The following is a 21,549-nucleotide window of genomic DNA, read 5'->3' as shown; positions in this document are numbered from 1 at the left end:
ACTTGGTCTAAGAACATATATTGTGAGTAGCTTAGAGATGTCCAAGCTTTTTGCAATTAGCAGTCAGAAGTAACAAATAAACCCTCAAGACCAGCTTTGATTTGTTAAAAACCTTATGAGATCAGTAAAGCAGCAGCTTCAGACTCATATATCAGAAGTTCCACATAATGTTACAAGCCCTCACTTTAAGGAGGTGTGTTCCTGTTTTCTGAGTGTGGAAACCACTTTTCAGAAATCCAAGCCTTCCACTTTGAAGTGTCCCCAGGTGTTTCTCAGACAGGTTAAAGTACTGATGTCTAGGAGTCTCCAAGCCACTTCCAGAATGTACATCTTCACCATTCTTTAAAAGAATTTCCTATTGACTTAAAAAATTAGTTGCTGTAGGTTGAAGTTAACATAAGCCCATAAGATACAAATTTTGACTGGGTGGTTTGATATGGATCTCTGAGCTAAAATGGCAAGACCTTGGTGAAGAAATCAGGACTTGGAAACCTCCACTGTAGTGCTTGTGTTATCAGGAAGCATTCTGTAAATACCAAAGATAGATACATGATGAGATGAACAAAAGAGAATGCTAAAGAATGTATATAGTTGCATTCTGTGAATGCATTCTGTGATGCGCAATAGTGATTGCTGAATTCCTGTGGCAACTGATTCTAGTAATCCTAATTTTATCTTTAATCAACTAATGATAGGTAGAATTCTCTTTCAAAAAGACCAAATCATAAAACTGAACAGTTTTCTCGTGTTTGCTTGTGAAGCTAATGTAAACGTCCTGCAGTGTTGCATTTTAAAGGTGCATAAGCAGTGGCAGCAGAGGCAAATAGAACTGAGTGTAAGTTGTTCCTGTAGCTTGATTGCTGAGAGTGATCAAGCCCAGCAGCAGAACTCCAAGCATCTGAACAGCTATTGAGCACTCAGTACTTTAGAGCTCTGATTAACTTACTGATTATTGGGCTGTTTTAGGGCAGTTTTCTGTTATTAGTTTATCCTGGATGAGTTTTTCTATGCTTGAATTTGCACATATTCCAACAACTTGAAGATGAGAAATGTGGAGCAATGCATGTCACATACTAAGGAGGCATTTTGATTTGCTTTTGCTAGGCCAGCCAGCTTTGGTGTGATCTGATAAGCTGCTTTCTGACCTTGTCAAATGGAACCATTTGTTCTGGTGGGGAATTTATCTTACAGGGAGCTTCAAGAGCAGCGAATGGAACTGAAGTTGAAAGGGAGAAGAGAGGTTGGACAGCGGGTACTGAGGGCTTGGACTGGTGTGTCTGCAGGGGAAGCTTTGACTTCTGAAGATGATTCTGCAGTGTGAGCTGATGAGATTTGTGGAGGGAGCCTGTACATGTTGTGTGCTGTATGATCTGGCACATGGTGGGAATTAGCTGAGAGAGAGAGATGGGAGGGCAGATGGCTTGAACAATGCACACACAGTGTTGTGGGGATGTGCCTGTGTGGATGGCAGTTTGGAGAGGGGAAGATGTGGCTTGTAAAGATCGGCTGTAGAGTGACAGAGAGGTTCCTCCTCATCATTTGACCTTGACATGTCACTGAACTGAAGACTCAGTAATTAAGCTTCTGCTCTGTTTTTATTGTGTCAATTGCTTGGGTGCAGAACCAGTTTTGATTTTACAATAGTATTTATGTAAACTCTTCAAGGAAGCTTTATAATACAAGTTGCATTTGACCAAAATACCTGGTATGAAGTGTGGAGTGCCATGCAGTTTTAACTCTCTTTATGTACCCCATTGAATTATATGAGAGGTTTTATTTTTAAATTTTGTTTAATATCTAATCTAGTTATGTGAAAGCAGTTTCAAACAGCAATTTTGTCCTAGTCATGTGGCTGTTAAAGGTGAACTGGCAATACGGGTGGGAGTTTACAAGAGGGAAAATTCAAAAGCTATGATGTTCTGTAAAGAATATCCACTTTGCTACTAAAGGGGATCAAATTTTGGTTTATATCAAGGACAACTGGTGAAAAAAAACAATTTATTTGAAGCTTTTAATACTAGATTGCAAAGTAATTCTGAACCATTAGGCAAGAAGTCAGGTGGCAGTCTTTGTATTGCGCTGTCTCAAAATTGCGTAGTTAACTAATGCTTATGTATTACGTTGTATGTAAACACGTGTGCTGTCTGCTTTCAGTTTCTGCTTAAAAAGAGATGTGAAAGTAACACTTGAAGAACATAGGAATTCTCTGCTCCCTCCTGTTTTTGTCACACAGTTCTTGGCTTCTCCCTCTACCCTCTCGCCTTTGCTGTCTGTGAAGCTTTTAGCTTATATCTTGTGGATGCCAGCAATTCCCATTAAAATAATGCAAAGGACTGTATGTCAAGTTAGTTCTAATCTAAACTGTTAATCGGCAAACTGAAATTGCCTGAATTATCTGCAAGGCTTGAAAATGTTCCTGATCTAGTTCTTACAGGACGTGAAATGCATTCCACATCTCAACTATGTTCATTTAATCCTGCTGCCAAAGTAGTAATTTGAGCAAATAACTAAAACGTTTGGTGCTTAGGCAAATGAGAACAAGACATTTAATCAACGAATCATTACAGATGAAAAGAAACTTGTTATACGCTGAAGTTTTCTTCTTTGACAGCACTCAGTAATGGAGTGCTGTGACTTTGTCACCTCTTAGTGTTTAGCCTAATAGTATTTAATTGGAACTTTGTAATAGGAAAACTGCTTGAGTAAAGGCTGCAGATCTCCACTTGAGTTTATATGAAGTTACACTGATGTTGACTGCTGCTTTATTGGTTGTATCTAGTTCAGTAAACCTTTTATTTCAGACACCATTGATCTGCTACCTGCATTTGTACCATTTTCCACAGTGGTAGAAGTTCAAGTATGAATTATCGGTTGTTTTCTTGAGGCTGTAGTTCAGTAGGACAATGTCTTTAAAGTCACTGCTAGTTGTGAGTTGAAGTTTAAAATATCTCTTTGGAAAGCCAGCTTTCAGAAATTTGTTTCTCGAATCTTTAGTAGTTATTTTGCAGGTTATGTTTTCTGAATAAGCAAAGTGACTTTTACTAATTCTTCCTAACAGCTGGAAATGTCAATACTTTTTTTAGATGAAAGGTAACTTTGTTTGCATTTGGAAATACTAAAAAATGGAGTTTTACATGGTCTGTCCTTAGTACATGCAATAGCTGTTCTGCCTTTTGGCAGCAGATCGCATTGAATCATTCTTGCTGCTTCACATTTTAGAAGGCATCTGTATATGAATTCCATTTGAAGGGTGGCATTAACCAAGTGTCAGATGTCACTAATAAGTGTCAAACATTGCTAGGAATGTTAGTCGTGAATATGAACAAAATTACTGGACTGGGGGGAACTCACCAGTGTTTAAATAATATATGAGCAAAATGTAGCATAGCATAGCATGTTGCAGAATTTAGGTAATGATGCAACTTTTATAATGTATATGAACAGCTTGCCTTCTGGTTTTCTTTTTAAAAATAAGAGACAGGACTTAAAAATGAATGAGGGTTTGGAAACTGGAATACACAGGGCTCAGTTGAATGCTAATGGAGTGTCTTTTTTTCGTTGCTTTGTGCTTAACATTGTAACTCTTGCGTACAATGTGTGTAGAGTTATTCAAAGAAAACAATAAAAATAGAAGTCTAATTAGAAGGGGCTATTAATGTGGACTTTTTCTATTGGGTGCTGAGGTCTACTGTTTGTTCCACAAATACATAAAATTGTGAAGAAACTAGCACTGAGTCATTGTGTATGGCAAACTCTTCCTTATGCAGTGCATCTCTATTGCAAGTGGAAGGAAATTCTGGATAGCTGCAGTTTGCAAACTGGGTAATAGATGAAATATATGGCCTCCACTGCCATCTCCTAACGTGTGATACAGGGAGTACTTCAAAAGAGGTTTTGTCTGTGCGTTTTCATGGTAGAGCTGCTGTTGGTATCTCCCATCCTGTCAGAGAGGAGGGACTTACTTGGGCCATGCAACTCAAGTCATGTAAACAGTTCCTGATCTTGGGCAGTAACCTGCCCTCTGACTAGGGAGCCATCCCTCAGGACAGATGGAAAACTTTACCTTAGCAAGGTGGGATTTCAGTGGGAAGGTTACCCTTTCCCTATATTTTTACCCTTCAGGCAAAAGCATGTATTCCCTTCTGATACCTCAAAATAGGTGTGTCTTCTCAGACAGTGATGAACTTTCTCAGCTGTCAAGGAAAGTTTATTAAGCTTTTGTGTGAGGAGGGATAATTTCACAAGTACTCCTGTATGCAGGAGGCCTCTGTGCATGCCATCCTGATGCTCTACTCATCCTTCCTCTGGTCTGTGGGAGTAGTAGCCAGCATAGCTGGAGGGTGGGCTTTGTAGATGGCATGTGGAATAGGGGACACCCAACTGTGGGAAAATATTTTTCTGTCTTAACTAGCCTGGGCTGCATGACCTCATAAGAAATGGCAAAATGAGCATTTCAGTGGTCATGGGGATTTGGAAGCTTTTTGAGAAATGTGGGATTGGACAGGCTTTAAAAAATTGACTCCAACAAATCACAGTAGTGTTGTTTTTCCTACTGAATGAATTGTTTCTTGGCATCTAAATTTATTATTGTTAAATATTTTTCAAATACTTTCTCGCCTCCGTATGATTGAGATTTTTTAAAATCTCATGCAGATCAAGTACTTTGGCTGCTCAGCCAGACCTTCTTGAGTACAGATTCTACCAAATACAGGTTATGTTTTTTGTTCCTGTCCTTTTTCCCCATCCTCTTCATGCCCTAAAGCTGATGTCTTGTTGTTTTGCTTTACAGGCTCCAGATAAAAGGAAAGCATTAGAAGAGACCAAAGCCTACACAACTCAGTCTCTAGCCAGTGTTGCTTATCAGATCAATGCGCTGGCCAACAATGTATTACAACTGCTGGACATCCAAGCGTCCCAGCTACGGAGGATGGAGTCCTCCATCAACCATATCTCCCAGGTAATCTCTTTTCTTTTTTAATAGAGGACTGAGAGTGTTGGAGGAGGCATTATTGTGTCTCTTACTGTTGAGTTGGATAGTTTATGTTGGCTTCTTTATTGTGATAGAAAATGGTAAGTTTTTTTCTTTCTAATATTTATGAAACATGCTTTGTGATTAAGGTCATGACCAAAATAAAATAGTTCCTGTATCAAGAATGCTGGAATTATATTTGATTTAAAGCAGGAATTAATTATTAAGATTTCAAGATTTGAAGCTGTCCTTGAGGGAGGGGTAGAGAGAAGGATTCTGTTTCTGAAGGAAATCCAGTTAGAAGTGCCATATGGGAGGTGGTATTTTATTTAACACATGCAGTGAGTTCATTTGTTTTCATAGCCTTGCAGGATATAATTTCATGTGCTGTGTGGAAGGAGAGAGGGGTTCACATGCTGCCACTACCTGCTCAAGCCAAACTCCTTCCCAGCCAAGGCAGTTGAATGAGTGAGCTGACCTGACTTGAACTGTGACTGCAGTATTACTGGAGTTTCTGCAGTGAGGACATGGAGATAGATGACAGGAAAGAACAGGTCTATCCCTCTCTGTGGCAGCCTATATTTCCCTGGCTGAAGCTTCACCCTGGCTGCCTGCTTCTGTGGGGGGGAAGCATTGCTGCTGCTGCCTGCCTTGTACCTGATCATTGGCCTGATTGTATGCTAGCTCAGCCAAAAATGTCTGCTGTGTTTAATCTGGAAGTGGCTTGCTGCATAATCAGGTGTGTGTCATTTTAGTGCCAGTGGAGGCAGGGACAGGACTCAGTTATTTCACCCTTACATTGCTGTTCTGAAATGGGCTTGAGGAAGTTGTTAAAAGCCCAGTATCCACTTTCTTGTGCTCTTATTGAAATTCAGTTAGATCTTCACTGGGCTTCCTCCTACGTCTCTTTGAGATGTTTTGTAAACAAATAGCACAGGATGCAACGTTCTTCAGTGCAGCCAGTGAGCTAAAAACCTTAGTTGGTCAACCAGCATCCTGTCAGTGATACACCTTAGACCAAATACGTGAAAGAAATGCTTCTTATGGTCTCTGCTGTCTCCCTTCCCAGCCCTGCTAACTCTTACTGGTTTTTTAGAGTTGTGGTTTCTAAACATCTTTGTGAAATGACAGCACAGTGGTTTTCTCAAAAGCATGTCAGCAGGGAGAAGATTCCAGTGCATATGGAAGGCCTTCCTAGTGACAAACCTATCAAAAAGGCATGTGAGGTTAACATGTGCTGAGAACTGAACAATGCTAAAAGCTGTGTGAAGTATTTAAAAAGTACCTGCCACTGGAACAGGAAAGTAGGAGGAAATGAAATTGCTGTAGATAAGCTTTTTTTTTTTCTCTTAAGTATTCAGAGGTGCTGGGATTATGACTACCTTTTAAGAAATGGCTGAAAAAAGAACTGAATCTACAGATTTTCCCAAGCATTGGATACCCTCTTATACTGAGCACATATTTTCTTAAATGTTTGAAAGCTGCAGTGTGTGTGTGTGTGAAGCAATTATTGTTAAATTCTCATTGGCCCACTAGTATGGCTGACCATGGAAAAAGCCAAAATGTTTGATACTAGCATAAAAGGTGTTAACCCACTGTACTATTTGCTGCTTGGATTGAAGGCACTATGTTGAAAGCTATTGAGTCACCTGATACATGAACTGTTTGCTAAAGGCTGTGAACAATCAGTGCTTTGTAAAGCTTTTGAGGAGTGTTCAGCAAGGTCACTTGCTTGTAGTTTCTGTCCTGGTTGGTCTTGCCTGAAACTAATCCTTGCTTATAAACTAACCTCTGCAAACTAATTTTGTAGAATTAAACTGGATACAGATAATGCACACATACCAGCTCAGCTGTTTGCTTTGAAGTGTTTCTGCTCTAATGCTTCAACTGCCTTTCTTAAATCGGCTGTACAATTGCTGTGATAGACTGTTGTAATATGCTTTGGGATCTCCAGAGTGTCCTTCCCTGTGTCTGTATCAATTGTGAATATTTATTTTCATGTTACTAAAGCATGAGGATGAACAAATTCTCAAAATGGCATTCTTTTTCATGAAAGAAGTATTGCCTAGAAGCGCAGAACTGAGGCATTGCCAGGTCAATTACTCGATTCTGGGGTTTGCAAAAAAGAGCAGCTTCTGTGAAATAAGATAGAATTTGTTAGTTCGTCTAAGGAAGAAAGTCCTATGGCTCTTCAGAGCCCAGACCATTTCTGTTTCCATACTGTTTTTCAGTTCACTGTGCGTGTTCTCCAGAATGACTCTAAGCTAAATCCCTGGATAGCTAAGCCTGATCAGTAGCTATTCTGTATTTTTCCTAGCTTTGTATCCTCTTCACTGGAAAAAACACTCATGAAAAGTTAGGTGGTGGACTAATGTGCTATATTGTTACTGGACCCTAATTTTACAGATAGAAATTGTGCTTGGTTTTATAGGAAAAAATTTATTTGGCTTTGGTTTCTGGTTGAGCACAAACACAGAGACTTCACATGAGTAATCACAGTGTGGTGAGGGAGCACTTTTCTGAGGTGGAGGCAATGGAATGGCTTTCTCATAGCAGCCAGAGCAAAAACCTGCCCAGCCGCATCTGTGCTTTCTGTAGTTACAGTTGTCTTTCAAGCTGTAATGCCTGGGTCTGGAGTGACCTGCCATGTGATTGTTTACTACACCCAGTACAGGGGCCTGTGCACATAGAGCTCAGCTCTTTGGTTTAAATCCTTCATGTTGACCTGGAGCACTGCCAAGCTGATTTGACCTTTCCAAGCTGCTCTGATATGGAAGAGCAGAGACTCGGTCACTCTTCTGGAGAAGTTTGAAAACCCGTCTGGTATAAAGGATCCTACTTAGCCTGTTAGGCAAGATCTGGGGGGAAAAAGATAGTAAGTGTATACTTGGCACCAACACGGGCATCAAGACTTCGCTGATGGCATTAACTTAACAAATGTGCTAGACACCATCCTTCAAGAAAGGCCAAATGCAGGATCCAGGGAATACCAGCCTGTCAGCCTGACCTTGGTGCCAGGGAAGGTCATGGAACACATCATCTTGTGTGCTAACATGTGACCCATGAAACCGGCGAATCAGGCCCAGCCAGGATGGGTTTGTGAAGGCAAGTCCTGCTTGACCAACCTGATCTCCTTCCATGACAAGGAGACCCACTTAGTGGATGAGCAAGAAGCTGTGGATGTGTCTACCTGGACATTAGTAAAGCTTTTGACACCATTTCCCACAGCATCTCTGGGACAAACTGTCTGCTCATAGTTTGCATGGGTGTGCTCTTTGCTGGGTAGAAAACTGCAGAGATGCCAAACCTGGGAGTATTGGTGGATGGAGATACATCCAGCAGGTCACTGGTCACCTCAGGGCTTGGTATTGGGGCTGGTCCTATTTAATAGCTTTATCAATGATCTGGATGAGGGGATTGAGAGCACCCTCAGTCAGTTTGCAGACACAGCACGTGGGGTGGAAGTGTTGGTCTGCTGGAGGGCAGGAAGGCTCTGAACAGGGATCTGGACAGGCTAGATGGAATGGAAGAGGCTAGTGGTCTGAGGTTCAGTGAGACAAAGTGCCAGGTGCTGCAGTTGGGACTCCATGCAGCATTCCAGGCTTGGAGAAGTATCTGGGAAGCTGGCCATCAGAAAAGGACCAGGGGGTATTGATCAACAGAAGCTGAACCTCATGCAGCATGTACCCGGGTGGCCAAGACCACCAGTGCCATCCTGGCCTGTATCAGAAGTAGTGTGGCCAGCAGGACTAGGGAAGTGATTGTCCCTCTGTACTCAGCACTGTTTCTTGATTGTACTCAGCTCTTCCTCTCCTCTTCTTGGAAATGAAAGTTGACTTAAAATATGTACTTTAAGATACATTTTTTGCTGCTTAATTTCCATAAAGTTCAATAGAATGAAGATGGGACAGCACATTTCTCAGTGGAGAGAGGTTGACAGGGGCATCCTTGTTTACTGTGTCAAAACTGAAAAATGTAACACATCAGTGCTCATGTTTATGTCAGAGCTGCAGCACTGGATGTAGCAGCTATTCCTTGTTTTTTTTCCCCTCTACATAAACAGTTTTAAAATAGCTCAGTATTTAAATCCAAGCATGAAGAAAGCAATAGTCTCCTTTTAAAGAAATCATGATTTTCATCAGGAAGCACTGCTGCCCTTAAACATTCAGTGTGAAGATTTTCTTTTGCATCTGAAGCTCTCCTCTAATGCAAAATAGGGACTATTGCAAAAAAAAGTGTTCTGAAAACATCACTCTCAGCAAAAAAAGATATTCACACATTTTTTGTTGCCATTTAAAGTTATAAGCTTTTAGAACTAAAAAAATAATTTAAAAACTCCCCTGAATTAGTTCAGAAGAATCTTGCCTGTTACCATCCATGTCTAATTAATTGCATGTGTAATTCAAGTGCTGTATGCAAGCAGAAAGCTAAAGGCCTTATGTTGCTATGGCATGGTTGTGTAGGTAAAGTCAGGGCAACAGTGCAGATACACAGATGTCTTCTTGCAGGCTTTCTGAATCCTGAAGCTGTAGCCTGTGTTGAATCACACATGGACAACCCCAAATACTAAGGCCTTTCCATTGTGTTAGCTACCAGTCAGGACTGATGTGGATTAGGTTTCAGAGAAGTCCTGCTGAACATGTTCTGAGGCTGTACGGGGTGAGCTCCAAAGTAGTAGCAGGTTGGTATTTGACAGAGAAGAGGAGCACAAGAGCTGTTACATGCTCAGCTCATCTCCTGTGTTTGAGGAGGCACAAGGCAGGGCACATACAGTGCTGACTCTTTATGATGGAGTTTTTGTGGGAAAGAGTTTTCAGAGTGTGTGTGTGTACTTTGGATTAATGTGATACTGCATTTAGGGATTGCGATGTATTATCACAACACAGTTTAATTCATGTGTGAAAGCCAAGAAGTAGAAACACGGTAGAAAATGTGACAAATCTGTTGCTGAATGTGGATGGTCATGCCTAGAAACAAGCAATTATGTGAAGTACTTTAGTACACTTACAGATGGGAGCAAAAGACCTTTCCAGATCCTCTTAATGGTGACTGTGCTTGCAAAGTACAGCTGTCCAGGTACTTCTATGCTGAAGTTGCCTCATTAAAAATAAGTAAATGCTTAGACCCTTGACCTTTGTCTCTGGCCTAAAGAACATATGGGCTAGATGGAAGGACTGTTAATTGGAGAGAAGATTAGCCAGAACTAGCAAATGGTTGACTGCTACTAACAGCAGGGTCAGTACTGGAGCCCACAGTGTTCAGAACATTCTTTGGAGACCATTCAGAACATAAAGCATATCCTCAACAAATCTGGGACTAACTCTAAGTTAGGAAAGGTGATTCATACACTGAATGGCAGAGCTTCAGTATACAGGACTCTTATTGAACCAGCAAAATCCTTGGCAAACTGGGCAAGGTGCAAGGTCCTGCTCCCTAGGGTAGGGCCCCACATGCATTTGTATGCACTGGGAGGTGACTATGTGAGTAGTAATGGGTTGGAAAGGAACTGGTGTGCTGATGGGTGCTGAGCATGAGCCAACACCACAAGGCTCTCTGAATAAGTGAAGCAGTGTGGTGGAGCTGCCTTGGGAAGATTGTGGCTGACAGATGCAATTTCATCGGGAGTGCTGGGTGCGGCTTGTTGGTTTTTCTTTTTTGTCATCTCTGTATTGTTCAAGAGTGATTTAGGGAAACCAGAGACAGTCCAGCAGACAGGGATGTCGAGATGGTCAGGGGCATGGAGCATGCAGCCTGCAATGAGAGGTTGAGGGAGTTGTGTTAGTTTGCTTTGATAAAGAAAGAGCAAAGCAGTGATGTTATGGTAGCCTAGTAGTACTTAAGTCTGTTTCTGTCTCTGCAGTTAGTCTTTTGCCTGATAGTGACAGTGTAATGTTAAACAGCTAGCCATAAGCTGAAGCTTGGCAGATTAGTACATGGAGCTGGGAAAAGCCTTTTTATTTTGGAGTGTGATGCAGCATTGGATCTCTGCCGTGACTCTTTTTGGTATTACACTGCAGCAGCTGGATGTATCCTAAAAGCTGACTTTGTATCCTTGAAAGGCATACGATAAAGTTATAGGAACTGATTGGTGATGGAGGGGGAAAGATAATTACAAAGTCGGGGGAGAAGCTTCCGTCACGTATCTACAAATGTTGTAAGCTCCACTTCCATTCAGACTTTCCTTTCCACACGTTCAGAAGTGTGTGGAGAGGCCAAAAGTATCAGCGGGAACTAGTGCATCATCGAATGTTGTATACATTAGAAAGCTAATGTCTTCTGTCTGCTTCTCTTGGACTGCCTGTGCCTGTCAGCAGCCACAAATACTCTAAATATGGCAAGAAACTTTCACCTTTTATTTAGATTAAGCTTGCCTTGGGTGATGTTCTCTCTCCTATTAAAGTGCTGACAGTTATCTGTGGCCTTTGCTTCACATCCTGTTCTTCCTGTTCTCTCTCTGATAGAGGCCAAGGCTCCAAGAAGTTGTGCTGTGCTTGCTCTGTTTATCTGTCTGCTTATGAAAATTGTTGTCAACTTTGTGCATATCAGCTTCTACATGATCTATATAAGTTGCTCAGAAAATAGGATAATGTGTAAGAGTTGCCTTGTCAGCCATTCAGCTGAGAAATTCCCTTCATGTCCACAAATGAATACATGTAGGATGTCTGTAATCCCTGTGCAGTTCAACTGCTGCAGTCAAAAAGAAAACCCCAGCAAATTACCAACAAACAAATCAAAGCAACCCTCCCATGATACTTAGTTACGAACACCTATGAGAGCTGACACAATGTCGGCCTTTCTGTGACGGGTAAGAGCAGTTGCTTTGATGAAGAAGAAACTGAAGCAGAAACTTTTGTTTTTTACACTTTTTTTTTCCCTGTGGAATGCAGGGTTTTGTACATATTTTTGGGGAATGAGCAAAATTGCTTACTTTAATAGCCATTGACTGTCATGAATTCCTACATATGCTTATTGCCATTCCACTATCTGCTTGAAGGACAGTCTGAATGCATAGTGTTTTAGACCATTAAAACCTTTCTGCTCAACGGTTATTTCGCTGTAAGCTCTAGATACCTCATTAAATTCTAAATTAAGAGGCCTGATGAAGCCTCTTGTTTTCTGAAATCAAAGCCAAAAATCCAGGACTATGAACATGACTCTGAAAGGCCTTTTTGACAATTTTGTGTAACAAAGGAGTCGTCAGTGTTTGTGCAGTCTTTTTAATGAAAACCTCTCCTATCTGGGAGATACACCACACAGACGAAATGCGTCACTAACCTGATATGAAGTCACATATTGGACTTTCCAAGGAGTCTTGTTTTTTTTTTTCTTCAGATACATCTGATTAGCTTGCTGCATGAAATGGATTTTCCCTCTGTTTCAAGTCTTACTAAACTACCAGTCTTCACATATGAATAGTTCCTGGTTTACATTGAATTAAAGTTTTACCTCTGTCAATGTTTTAGTTGCATAAATGCAGTGTATGAGATGATAAGAACATTGTGCCTAATAAAACAGCAGGTAGCCAGCTACCAAAGCATTTACTCAGTTGTTGTACCTGTGCCCTCCAGCGCAGCTATTTGGAATGTTGGGTTTTGTGGCAGCTGGGTGGTAATGTGCTTTAGCTGAAAAACAAGTACAAGACGCTTACTGTGAAGAAGATGAGCAACAGCATTCATTGTACAGCATCACTGAAGCTGCTAGTCAAGCACAAGAACAAATCCTCCTGGGTGCTTCTGGTAGACTCTTGTGCCATTCAGATAGGAATTGCTTAGTATTTTCTGCTGGCTGATTAGAAGTGCTTAGTTAACTTTGATCTGCAGGTGGCAAACCAAATAATGATTCACATGAGTGTTTATCAGCCAGTAATAACACTGCTACTTTTTATGGTGCTGCTGGTTTGACTTTATTCTCTTTATTAGTAGCCTTTTGGGACCCATTAATATATGTTGTGCATGTCTTGTAAAAGCCCCCTTACAGGTCATATATATATATACAGAGAGCACTTCATTAGTTCATGGGAGGTCTATGAATTACTTGGTAACTGCTCTTCTGAAGCTGGGACAACTTTCTGTTGGTTTTTTCGTAACTTTGAAAAAGTGTGTATGAAGTGTGACAATCTGTCCAACTATGTTAATCTTACTAAACACTTGTTGTGTGGCCCTGGAGCCCCAGTGGGAATCCCTTCCCTTACCAGCATTATCTCTGCATCACTGGGGCAGTCACAGACCACAAAGGGAAGTTTCTGTTTACTGTACTGCAAAAAAATGTGAAAGGTGTTGGGTGATATAATTTGTGGCTAAAGACCTATAAAGGTTACCCTGATCATTGTTTGGGACAGTTTATTTTGCTAGAGAATATTTTTAATTCTTCCCTGACCCTGCTGCTGGTGACACCACAGAGAGGGCATTGTGGCCATAGTGGAAATAAAACTGTAAATTTGTTTGTGTAAAAGCTGTCCTCCATATAGGGTTTTTATTTTTTGACAAAACACAGAATGTGTTTTGAGTGAGCACATTTTGAGTGACAGTTAGCTAAGGCCATCATTTGCTCTTTCAGTCATTCCCATTTGGAAGGTTTACTATGCACATAGAAGTAACCAGCATCAAAGTATGTGTGCCTTTTTCTCAATTCCAAAATGTAGATTACTAAAGCTGTCATTTTCCTCTCTAATATTAAATTCTGGTTCCAACAAATAGTTTTATTATTTAATAATTTTGGCTAATATTGTACCTAATTCTATCTATGGGCATAAAAATGTAAGTAATACGTGACCGCAGAATCACATATTGATTGCGATGGTTTTGGGTGTTAGCAGATTCTCAAAGAGAAAGCAGAGTAGTTGTGACTTCTTAATGAATGTATCCTTGTATGAGTGCTAATGTTTAATGTAGCTTCCTTCACCTGTTCATGCCTAAAAGCATTTGCTTCTTCCCCTCACAGAGGATGATTATTTACAATGGATCCAATGGTACAATTCGGCGTGGTCTCACCCCAGGACTGAAGCACAGCTTGCTATTTCTTTAACTGGCTTCCCTGTCCTTGCTTGCAATAGAGAAATAATAATGAACCTGATTTTGTCATGCTATCACAAATTCCTCTGTGTGGCAAGACCAGGACCAGCAAGGGTATTATTAAAAGCTATTAGGCTTCTAAATATAAAGCAAGAACAAGTAGGATGGGGACCTTAGAGTTGAAAGGGGTCATGATGGAAATAATAAAACATAATTGCTTCAGGAATAGTCAGTTGGGCCATCATTTGAAAATATAAAAACAAGGAAATTGAATAATGACTGAAGGGCTTGATTTGAATCTAGGAATTTCTGCTTGCATGTTGAACTCAGTGTCTTAGAGGATTTTTTTTTTTTCATTTTAAGTTATTTTTTTTGAACTGTGTTAAAAACTAGGCTTTATGAGGTTGCAAGATAAGCCTTCAAACCACAAATCAACCTTTGACAGACTGGAAAGGAGATAAACGTCGTCTTTGGGAAGCTGATCCTTCTTTGTCTGTTTATAGGATTTTCTTATGTGTGTTGTTAAGTCAAGTATTGAGCAAGATGCAGGAATGGCCAGATGTAGTTCAGGACTAGAAAAGATGAGTTCTACTGTGGAAAAGGCTTGTCACCTAAGCTAGGCTGAAAAAGGTGCTAATTCAAGTTTTTGAGCAGGGTACATATTTTTGCCTGCTGTTGTGGACTAGCAATTTGTGTATTCCTCTAAATAGTTCTTGAATTTCTTTTAGTTAAAACTTAGATTAAAAATAAGAAAGAAACTTAACTTGAAATTATGCAGTTGACCTACACATGTGTCTTGGTAGATTATGGCTTCTGAGAGTGGAGGAATGGTAGAAATATTATTTTATTTCAGTACTCTGTCTCATGGCACTTTTTGCCTGCTGTGGTGAGGAGCAAGATGCTGAAGTAATTGAGGACAATCTCCATTTGTGAAATGGAGGAACCTCCAAATCATAACAAATATTCTAAGCTCACGTAATTACGAGTCATTAAGGTGAAGAGGGAAGTCCAGTCAAAAGGCCTGAAACAAATTAGCCTTTCTCAGCTATCTAATCTCATATCTGTGTCACTGTATTCTGATTTAGTTTCTCAAGCATTCTGAATCTCAAGAGCTAGCACCAATAGAGTTATATCACCTATAAGTTGATAGGAGCCAGATCATCCTTTATTTTATTTGTTCCACTCTTCACACTGAGGATGGTCATTGCACCACTTCCATATCCCTGGTTTAGCCTCATCCTAAACTGACGTGTAATTAGGCATATCTGGTTTTGTGTTATGGATGGTATTCAGACCTGTAGATATGTCTGCTAGTGACTTGTTTTGATGGTAGCATGACAGCTGGCCTCAGAAGTGTTGCATCTATTACAGTTTCAAAGCACTCGTGATGTAGTGGTTGTGTTTGATGGTACTCTGGAATCTGAATGCTGAAACTGGAGGAGAGAATTTCTGGGGGTGTTCACGGTGCTTTGGTTAAAATAACAAAATTTTCCCTTTTCTGAGCTCAGGCTGGGGCACATGAATAAATAACAAAAAGCTCAGGAAGCGGGGGATAGTTTCCATAAGCCTTCACAGAGCAAAACTCAAGTTCAATCGCTGGGGATTTTGCTGCTTTAAGCAGCAAATTCCTCCTGCAGTGCAGTGTGCCCCTGGCAGCAAGAATATCAAGCATCACTTCCAGTTAGCTTGCTTCATACTTCTAGACCTCCAGATGTGGGAGCAAAGGGAGAACGAGGGGACCCCAACTCCAAGTTACTGGCATCTTATTTTCATCTCAATAACTTTAAATACTGTGTTTCCTTGAGCTGCATTAATGTGTAGTCCTTCAGTCAATGCAAAAATTTCTTCAGAGGTGCTCTCTACTAGAGCTGGCTTAAATACTTGGACTAAATATATCTAACATTTTAAAAAAGTTATTTGGACAACTTTAAAAACACTCATTTTCATGTGAAATGTTTGCCTAGAATATGTTTCAGAGAATGCTGCTGACTGGTCATTATGGGATAATGACAGGTCACTTACTTTGAGAATATTGAAAAGCGTAATCTAATCGGTAGAAACTGATTTAAGAAAATGCGGAATGAATTTTTCCAAATGCATTTTTAGAAAGCAGAGGTTCTGCAAACAATTATGTGACTTAAGCAAACATCCTGGGAAAACAGATTGTGAGCAGTCTGCAGATCTTACTTGGATAATTTTCCTGTGTACTCTTCCCCTCCTTCCCATTTGCTGAGATTCCTTAGTCGTGGTAGCTCTTAAAACAAATGTGTAGTTGTTGTTTATATTAGCTGTATACTTCTGGGAATAAACACACTCTGCATTGCTGAGTGGATATACACAGTTTAAATCCAAAAAGTACATTGACCTCCCCAGACTCTACCAAAGCAGTGGAGGGAGGCAGGCCCCAGAAGTTTGCACAGATGTCTTTAGTAGTCCTTCATCTCTTGGGAAAGTCAGCAGCACCTCCCTCCCTGACTGAGGTAGCTATCACTCTCCTGTGCACTCAGGTTTCCTGCAGGTGTTCAGTGACTCTTCAGCGTGTGATCAGCTGCCCAGCACTCCACAGGTCAGTGTCCAGTCATGCACATGTCTGTGGTGGTTGTTACTGTGGTGTGACAGAGCTGCCTTTTGAAACTCTGTGGCACCGTTCAGAGGGTTATAAGCCACCATGGTGTTGGGAGCATCCTCACCAGGGCACCCTTGTGCCCTCCTCAGTTAGCTGTGAACACTTCAGTGGTCAATATTTGTGTAGTGTGTGTATAACTTCTGCCTAAAGTGACCGCAGGAGATGGCCAGTCTTCTTTTTCCTGCCATTCTCTTGTGACAGTGTTTTGTTCTGTCCCCTGTTCCCTGAATTGTGGGCTCAGTTATCCTGGAGACAAAGTCTTCCAGCTGCTTTTTTGACTGGCTTCATTCTCTGTCTTCTCCAGTGGCTAATGCTCTGCTTCTCCCCAAGTGTTTGCAATCATATTTAATCAATATGCTAATAACTGCACAGTGGAAATTGCTGATTTCTGAGCGCGTTATCAGTCTAATGACTATAGCAATAGTAGGATGATGCATTCAGCAGCAGGCACATAGTGGTGTGCCTGTGTCTCTGTGCCTACACACAAGGCTTCTCTTCAGGACTTGCCCTGTCTCTTAACCTGCCATCAGACTGCAGTGTGTTCAGGTGCTCTTGCACAGGATGAAGTCAAGATCTCAATTTTGGGTGTGTGCATGTACAGGCCTGAGGTGTGATCCTGTTGGAGGGGCTGAATTATGGCACAGCTTCTTCTTAGGCCGGGCTTCCTCTGCCAGTGGGCCCTGCCTTAGTTAGAAAAAGTTTAGGGTGCATAAGGTTGTGGCTCAGTATGTAAGTGCTCAGTAAGTGCTGCCGGGACTTGTGAGGCCATCTGGCTGTTACCAAGAGACGGAAGTGCAGTATTTCAGATCAGTTGTGGCCAAGAGCTGGGAGGCTAAGGGAAATCCATTTACAGAAACAATGTGCAACTTCCTGTTTGAGTTCTGTGTGGAAATAAAAATGGCAATGAAGAATTAGAGCAGCTTTAGCAATTCCATCTCTGCCTTGGCCCTTCCTTCCCACTCTGTTAAACTGGTAAATGTCATACATGCTTGTGATTTGCTTGTCTGTCTTCTGCTTTTACTTAATATATCCCAAATTGCAAGTCTGTATGACTCAGTCCAAAATAGTAGTGCAGTCTTAGGAAACATGTGAGGGAATTTTTGTCAACTCTCCTTTTTTACCTGAGTATCTTAAGTTTGAACTGATGGAAGTTCATAATGCTTCTAATCTTGTCCTGTGTTGATGTACCTTCTTGCTGAAGGGGGTTTGAGAAAGGACAGGCAGTGTAAGGAAGTTGATCCATTTTGTTCTATTTTTGTCTTTGAAAACGAAAGCAAGAAACTTGTCAGATCCAGATTGCTTTGGTATTTAAGGGACATGGAAGAGCTCTTTGCTACAATAAGATGCAGAAGATAGTAGTATGAGTAGTAAGTGAACTGTGAAGTAGAATATGTGTACTGAAAAGTTTTGGATTGGAATCTATAGTGGCTGAGGATTGTTCCTGCCACCCTATTTTACTGATGGGCAGAGGGACAAGAGGAAATGAATCCTTGTTGTTGGTTGTCACTCCATTGGAGTAGCACCTCTTAGTGCTGCAACAAAGTTGTTTGCTGTAGCGTCTTGCCTACTTTTTTATTTAAAAAATATTTTTAAAGTCCAGAACTTTAGTAGTTCTCTTCTGGACAAAGGGGAATATTCAACCTTGAGCATTTAGGAAATGAGAAATAGACATTTCATGGAGGGTAAGCTGTGTTTGTGGCACTAATGCAAGAGGGCTTGTGGTGAAGATAGCGTGGCCTTTGGCCACGTGATGGCTGTTGAATTAATACTCCTGAGTTACTCCTGGTGCAGTGCTGACCCAGCTGAAAACCAGCACATGTTCCACTAGCTTGTATCACTGCCATCAGATGACATGATCAAAGAGGGATAGAAGGAACATTGTGCCTTGGGTGATTTGTAATCAGACTGTGTCTGCAGGTGGCTAAAGGATACCCATCGTCATTCCAACATATGTTGTCCTTGTTTTATGTGTGGGGAAACAGTCTCTCTGAGAACTGTCAGCCTTAGACATCTCATAGGCCCTGAATTCATGTGGAGAAGGGGGATGCTTGGGAAAGGCATTTTTGTGTACATGTTTGTGTTTTTGTGTGTGTGTGTGTATTTTTTTGTTGGTTTTAGATTGTTTGGTGGTTGGGATTTTCTTGTTTTTAAGAAAAATGTGTCTGAAAATTAATCCAGACTACTTTCAATTAAATAGATAGGATAAATGAAAATAGCTTTTATGTGAGGTTTTTTACTGTTTAGCATAAGAGTTATTTTGAAATATACAATAAATCCACTATCCCATCCACATAACATAACCTTTATTATTGGAAAACATTTCATTTTTGCTTTTAGAGCTGATTAAATAAAGCACTGAATAGGTGATACATTAAGGCTAAGGCAATATTAGTTCACTTTCTCTTGGCAATATTAGTTCACTTTCTGTTCCGTGCTCTTCGCGATTTGACTTGCCAGCTTACAACTAAATGTGAAGTATTGGGCTTTGGGCTTTTTTTTTATTTGTTGTTCAGGCATGAGCATTCTGACTCATCATTGTTACAGCTTTATCAGCTTCTTACCTCAGACAAACTTTCAGAAAATTCAGACTTGTTCTGTTGAGTTTATTTTTCATAGGCTTTTTTTAGATGGTTTCTTTTTCAGCCACCTGCAGTGCTCTTTGCAATTGCACATGTTCATCTCCTATGAAGTTGCTTTTTTTGGCACACAAAATGCTTTTTGTTTGACATACAGTTTTGTTCTACTCCCATGGTGGTTCTTTAGTGAGTCCAAACTACTGAAGAAGCCATTTAATTTTTCCTTTCTGTTGTGCTTTCCTACAGTCAAAAGTATTTTTAGGTTTGTGTGTTTTGTTTAATTTTAGACAAGTGCATTGCTTCCAGTAAGGAAAAGAGGGACTCAGTCAGCTACATTAATATGCTGGAACTCTTATATGGAAGCTTGCATAAGCGTATTTCTTTTTCTTCTTTTTTTCTTTTGAATTGACTTAGTCATGCATATCTTCAGGAATACCCAAAAAAAAAAAAAAAAGAATTGAAGTTACTGATATCTAATTTCACAGACTGAAATACACTTACACATACAGCTGGAATTTTGACTTTGCATAATCAAAGGCATTTATCTGCTTTTTAGGGCTGAATACAAATGTAACATGACTACACATCCCAAATGTTGTTCTGTCAAAAAATCCATCAGATTGTACTGTTGAAACACTTCTCTTTTGAAGTGTCTTCCAATTTAAAGACTGATTTTAATCAGCAACTGGTGTTGTAGTTAAGCATTGAAGTATCTGTTCAGTTCACTGTGTAGAACACTAGAGGAGAGGGGGTGTACCATGAGAGTTCTCTTACTGGAATCCTGCCTTGGTGAAGGGGAAGTGGTGGGCCAGAGGAAAGGCTGAGTAAAAGAACTGACATTCAAAAAGATGTTTGTGGCAGTGTGAAACTCAAGTGAATAGTTACCAGTTGTTAATTTGCCATGTGCAGTAGTTTTGATCTGATGCAGAGCTGGGTCTGTGCTTCCTGTTGTGCATCGCTTCTGAAGTGGTGGGGTGTGGGGTTCAGCCACAGCTGAATCTCCTGCTAATACTGGAAACCATATTCTAGAGTGATCAGGGATTTTGTGTCCGAACAGGGAATAACCCCATGGAAGCTATTTCTTCCTCTTCCCCCACTCCTGACATTGGGTGCTGAAAAGCCATAGACTTTAGGAGGCAAGTGGAGATAAATGCCTTGTTTCCTCTTCTCTGTCTTCCCACAGAGATGTACATTAGTGATGCATTATTATATTCAAGCTCTTGAAGAAGGTATTGAAATAGCAGTTACATATGAAAGAAAAGGTTATCTAGAACACAAAAAATTTGTTTTACTCCATATAAACATATACCACAGGTCATTGGAGGGCTAGTGGTTTTTTTAAAATAAATAATGTTCATAACAGATGTCTTACTGCAGTGTATGAACATTTTGTTTGCTCAAATGGTTAAAATTGTCGGTAGGTTTTGCCAAAGCACAGGAAATGTTATCTGTAACTCACTTGTGCGTTTTCATTAGCAATTAAAAACGTCAGTGGAATAGAGTTTAACAGAGAAATCTGGGCTGTCTGTCACTGTGCCTAGAGCAGGCAGCTGTGGCAGTGCTGCCTGTACCTGTGCCCACCTGTACTCTATCTGTGCACTTCTCCAAGCCCAAGCAGCAAAGCTCCTTGCTTGGCATAGCACAGGAAGTCTGGCAGAGCCAGGAATAGAACTTCAATCTGCTGTTTTCCAGGCTCTTGCTTTTAGCCGCAGCCCCATCCCACCTCTTCACTGGCTGACATGCTGGCAGACAGCCGCCTCCTGCGTGCGGGGCCAGCTGCTTCTGCAGCGCTGTCTGACCTCCATACTCCAGATGTTTGAAGTTCCATTTCCCCCATGCTTATGTGAACTTTAGCAAAGGGCTTCTGGCATTTCACCAATGCAGCAGAGAGGAGGGGAGGGCTGTTGTCTTAACTGTTTTCTTTCCATAAGAAGGGCCTCTCTAGAGCTGTTAAAAATCTCTTCCTCTGTAGGACTCGTACTCCATTTGCCTTCAGTTGCCATCTGCCAGTCTTACTTCCCACATTCCTCTCCCTGTTCCCAGAGATGCTCTGTGGACCTCCCCTCCTTATGCTCTGTGTTGACATCATCTTCCTTTCAGTTGGGGAAAGTGGGGAGCAGAGGGTGAGGGTGTGATAGGACTTCCTTGTGTCTCTCCAAAGATGTTTCTCATTCATAGGCCCTAATTCTGTGAGGTGGCATTTCATAGGTGAGACCTACTGGCTTCTGTCAGGTGCCCCATTTTATCTGATGCACCTCACATGAACATGCCTGAAATAACCATTAAGAGAATAATGTGAGAAGCTTCTTTCCTTCAGTGCTCTGTGAGGGATGAATATGTATCCTCCATAGCAGTCCTCCCATTTGC

The 21,549-nt window shown here is 40.9% G+C and overlaps 1 protein-coding gene across 9 annotated transcripts in view; it reads left to right on the top strand.

The window, feature by feature from the left end:
* Window positions 1-21,549, top strand: part of ABI1 (abl interactor 1) — a 77,766-nt gene that overhangs the window by 18,826 nt on the left and 37,391 nt on the right. For all 9 annotated transcript variants that reach the window (XM_084221169.1, XM_084221172.1, XM_084221170.1 and 6 more), the window contains exon 2: window positions 4,790-4,957. In XM_084221169.1, the coding sequence (XP_084077295.1) occupies window positions 4,790-4,957 (168 nt within the window). The remainder of the gene's footprint in view (window positions 1-4,789; window positions 4,958-21,549) is intronic.

Source organism: Fringilla coelebs (genome assembly GCF_963513975.1).
Source record: "Fringilla coelebs genome assembly, chromosome: 1".
Classification (NCBI taxonomy): domain Eukaryota; kingdom Metazoa; phylum Chordata; class Aves; order Passeriformes; family Fringillidae; genus Fringilla; species Fringilla coelebs.
The sequence above is the reverse complement of the archived record's forward strand: the minus strand, read 5'-3'. Positions and strand labels throughout refer to the sequence as shown.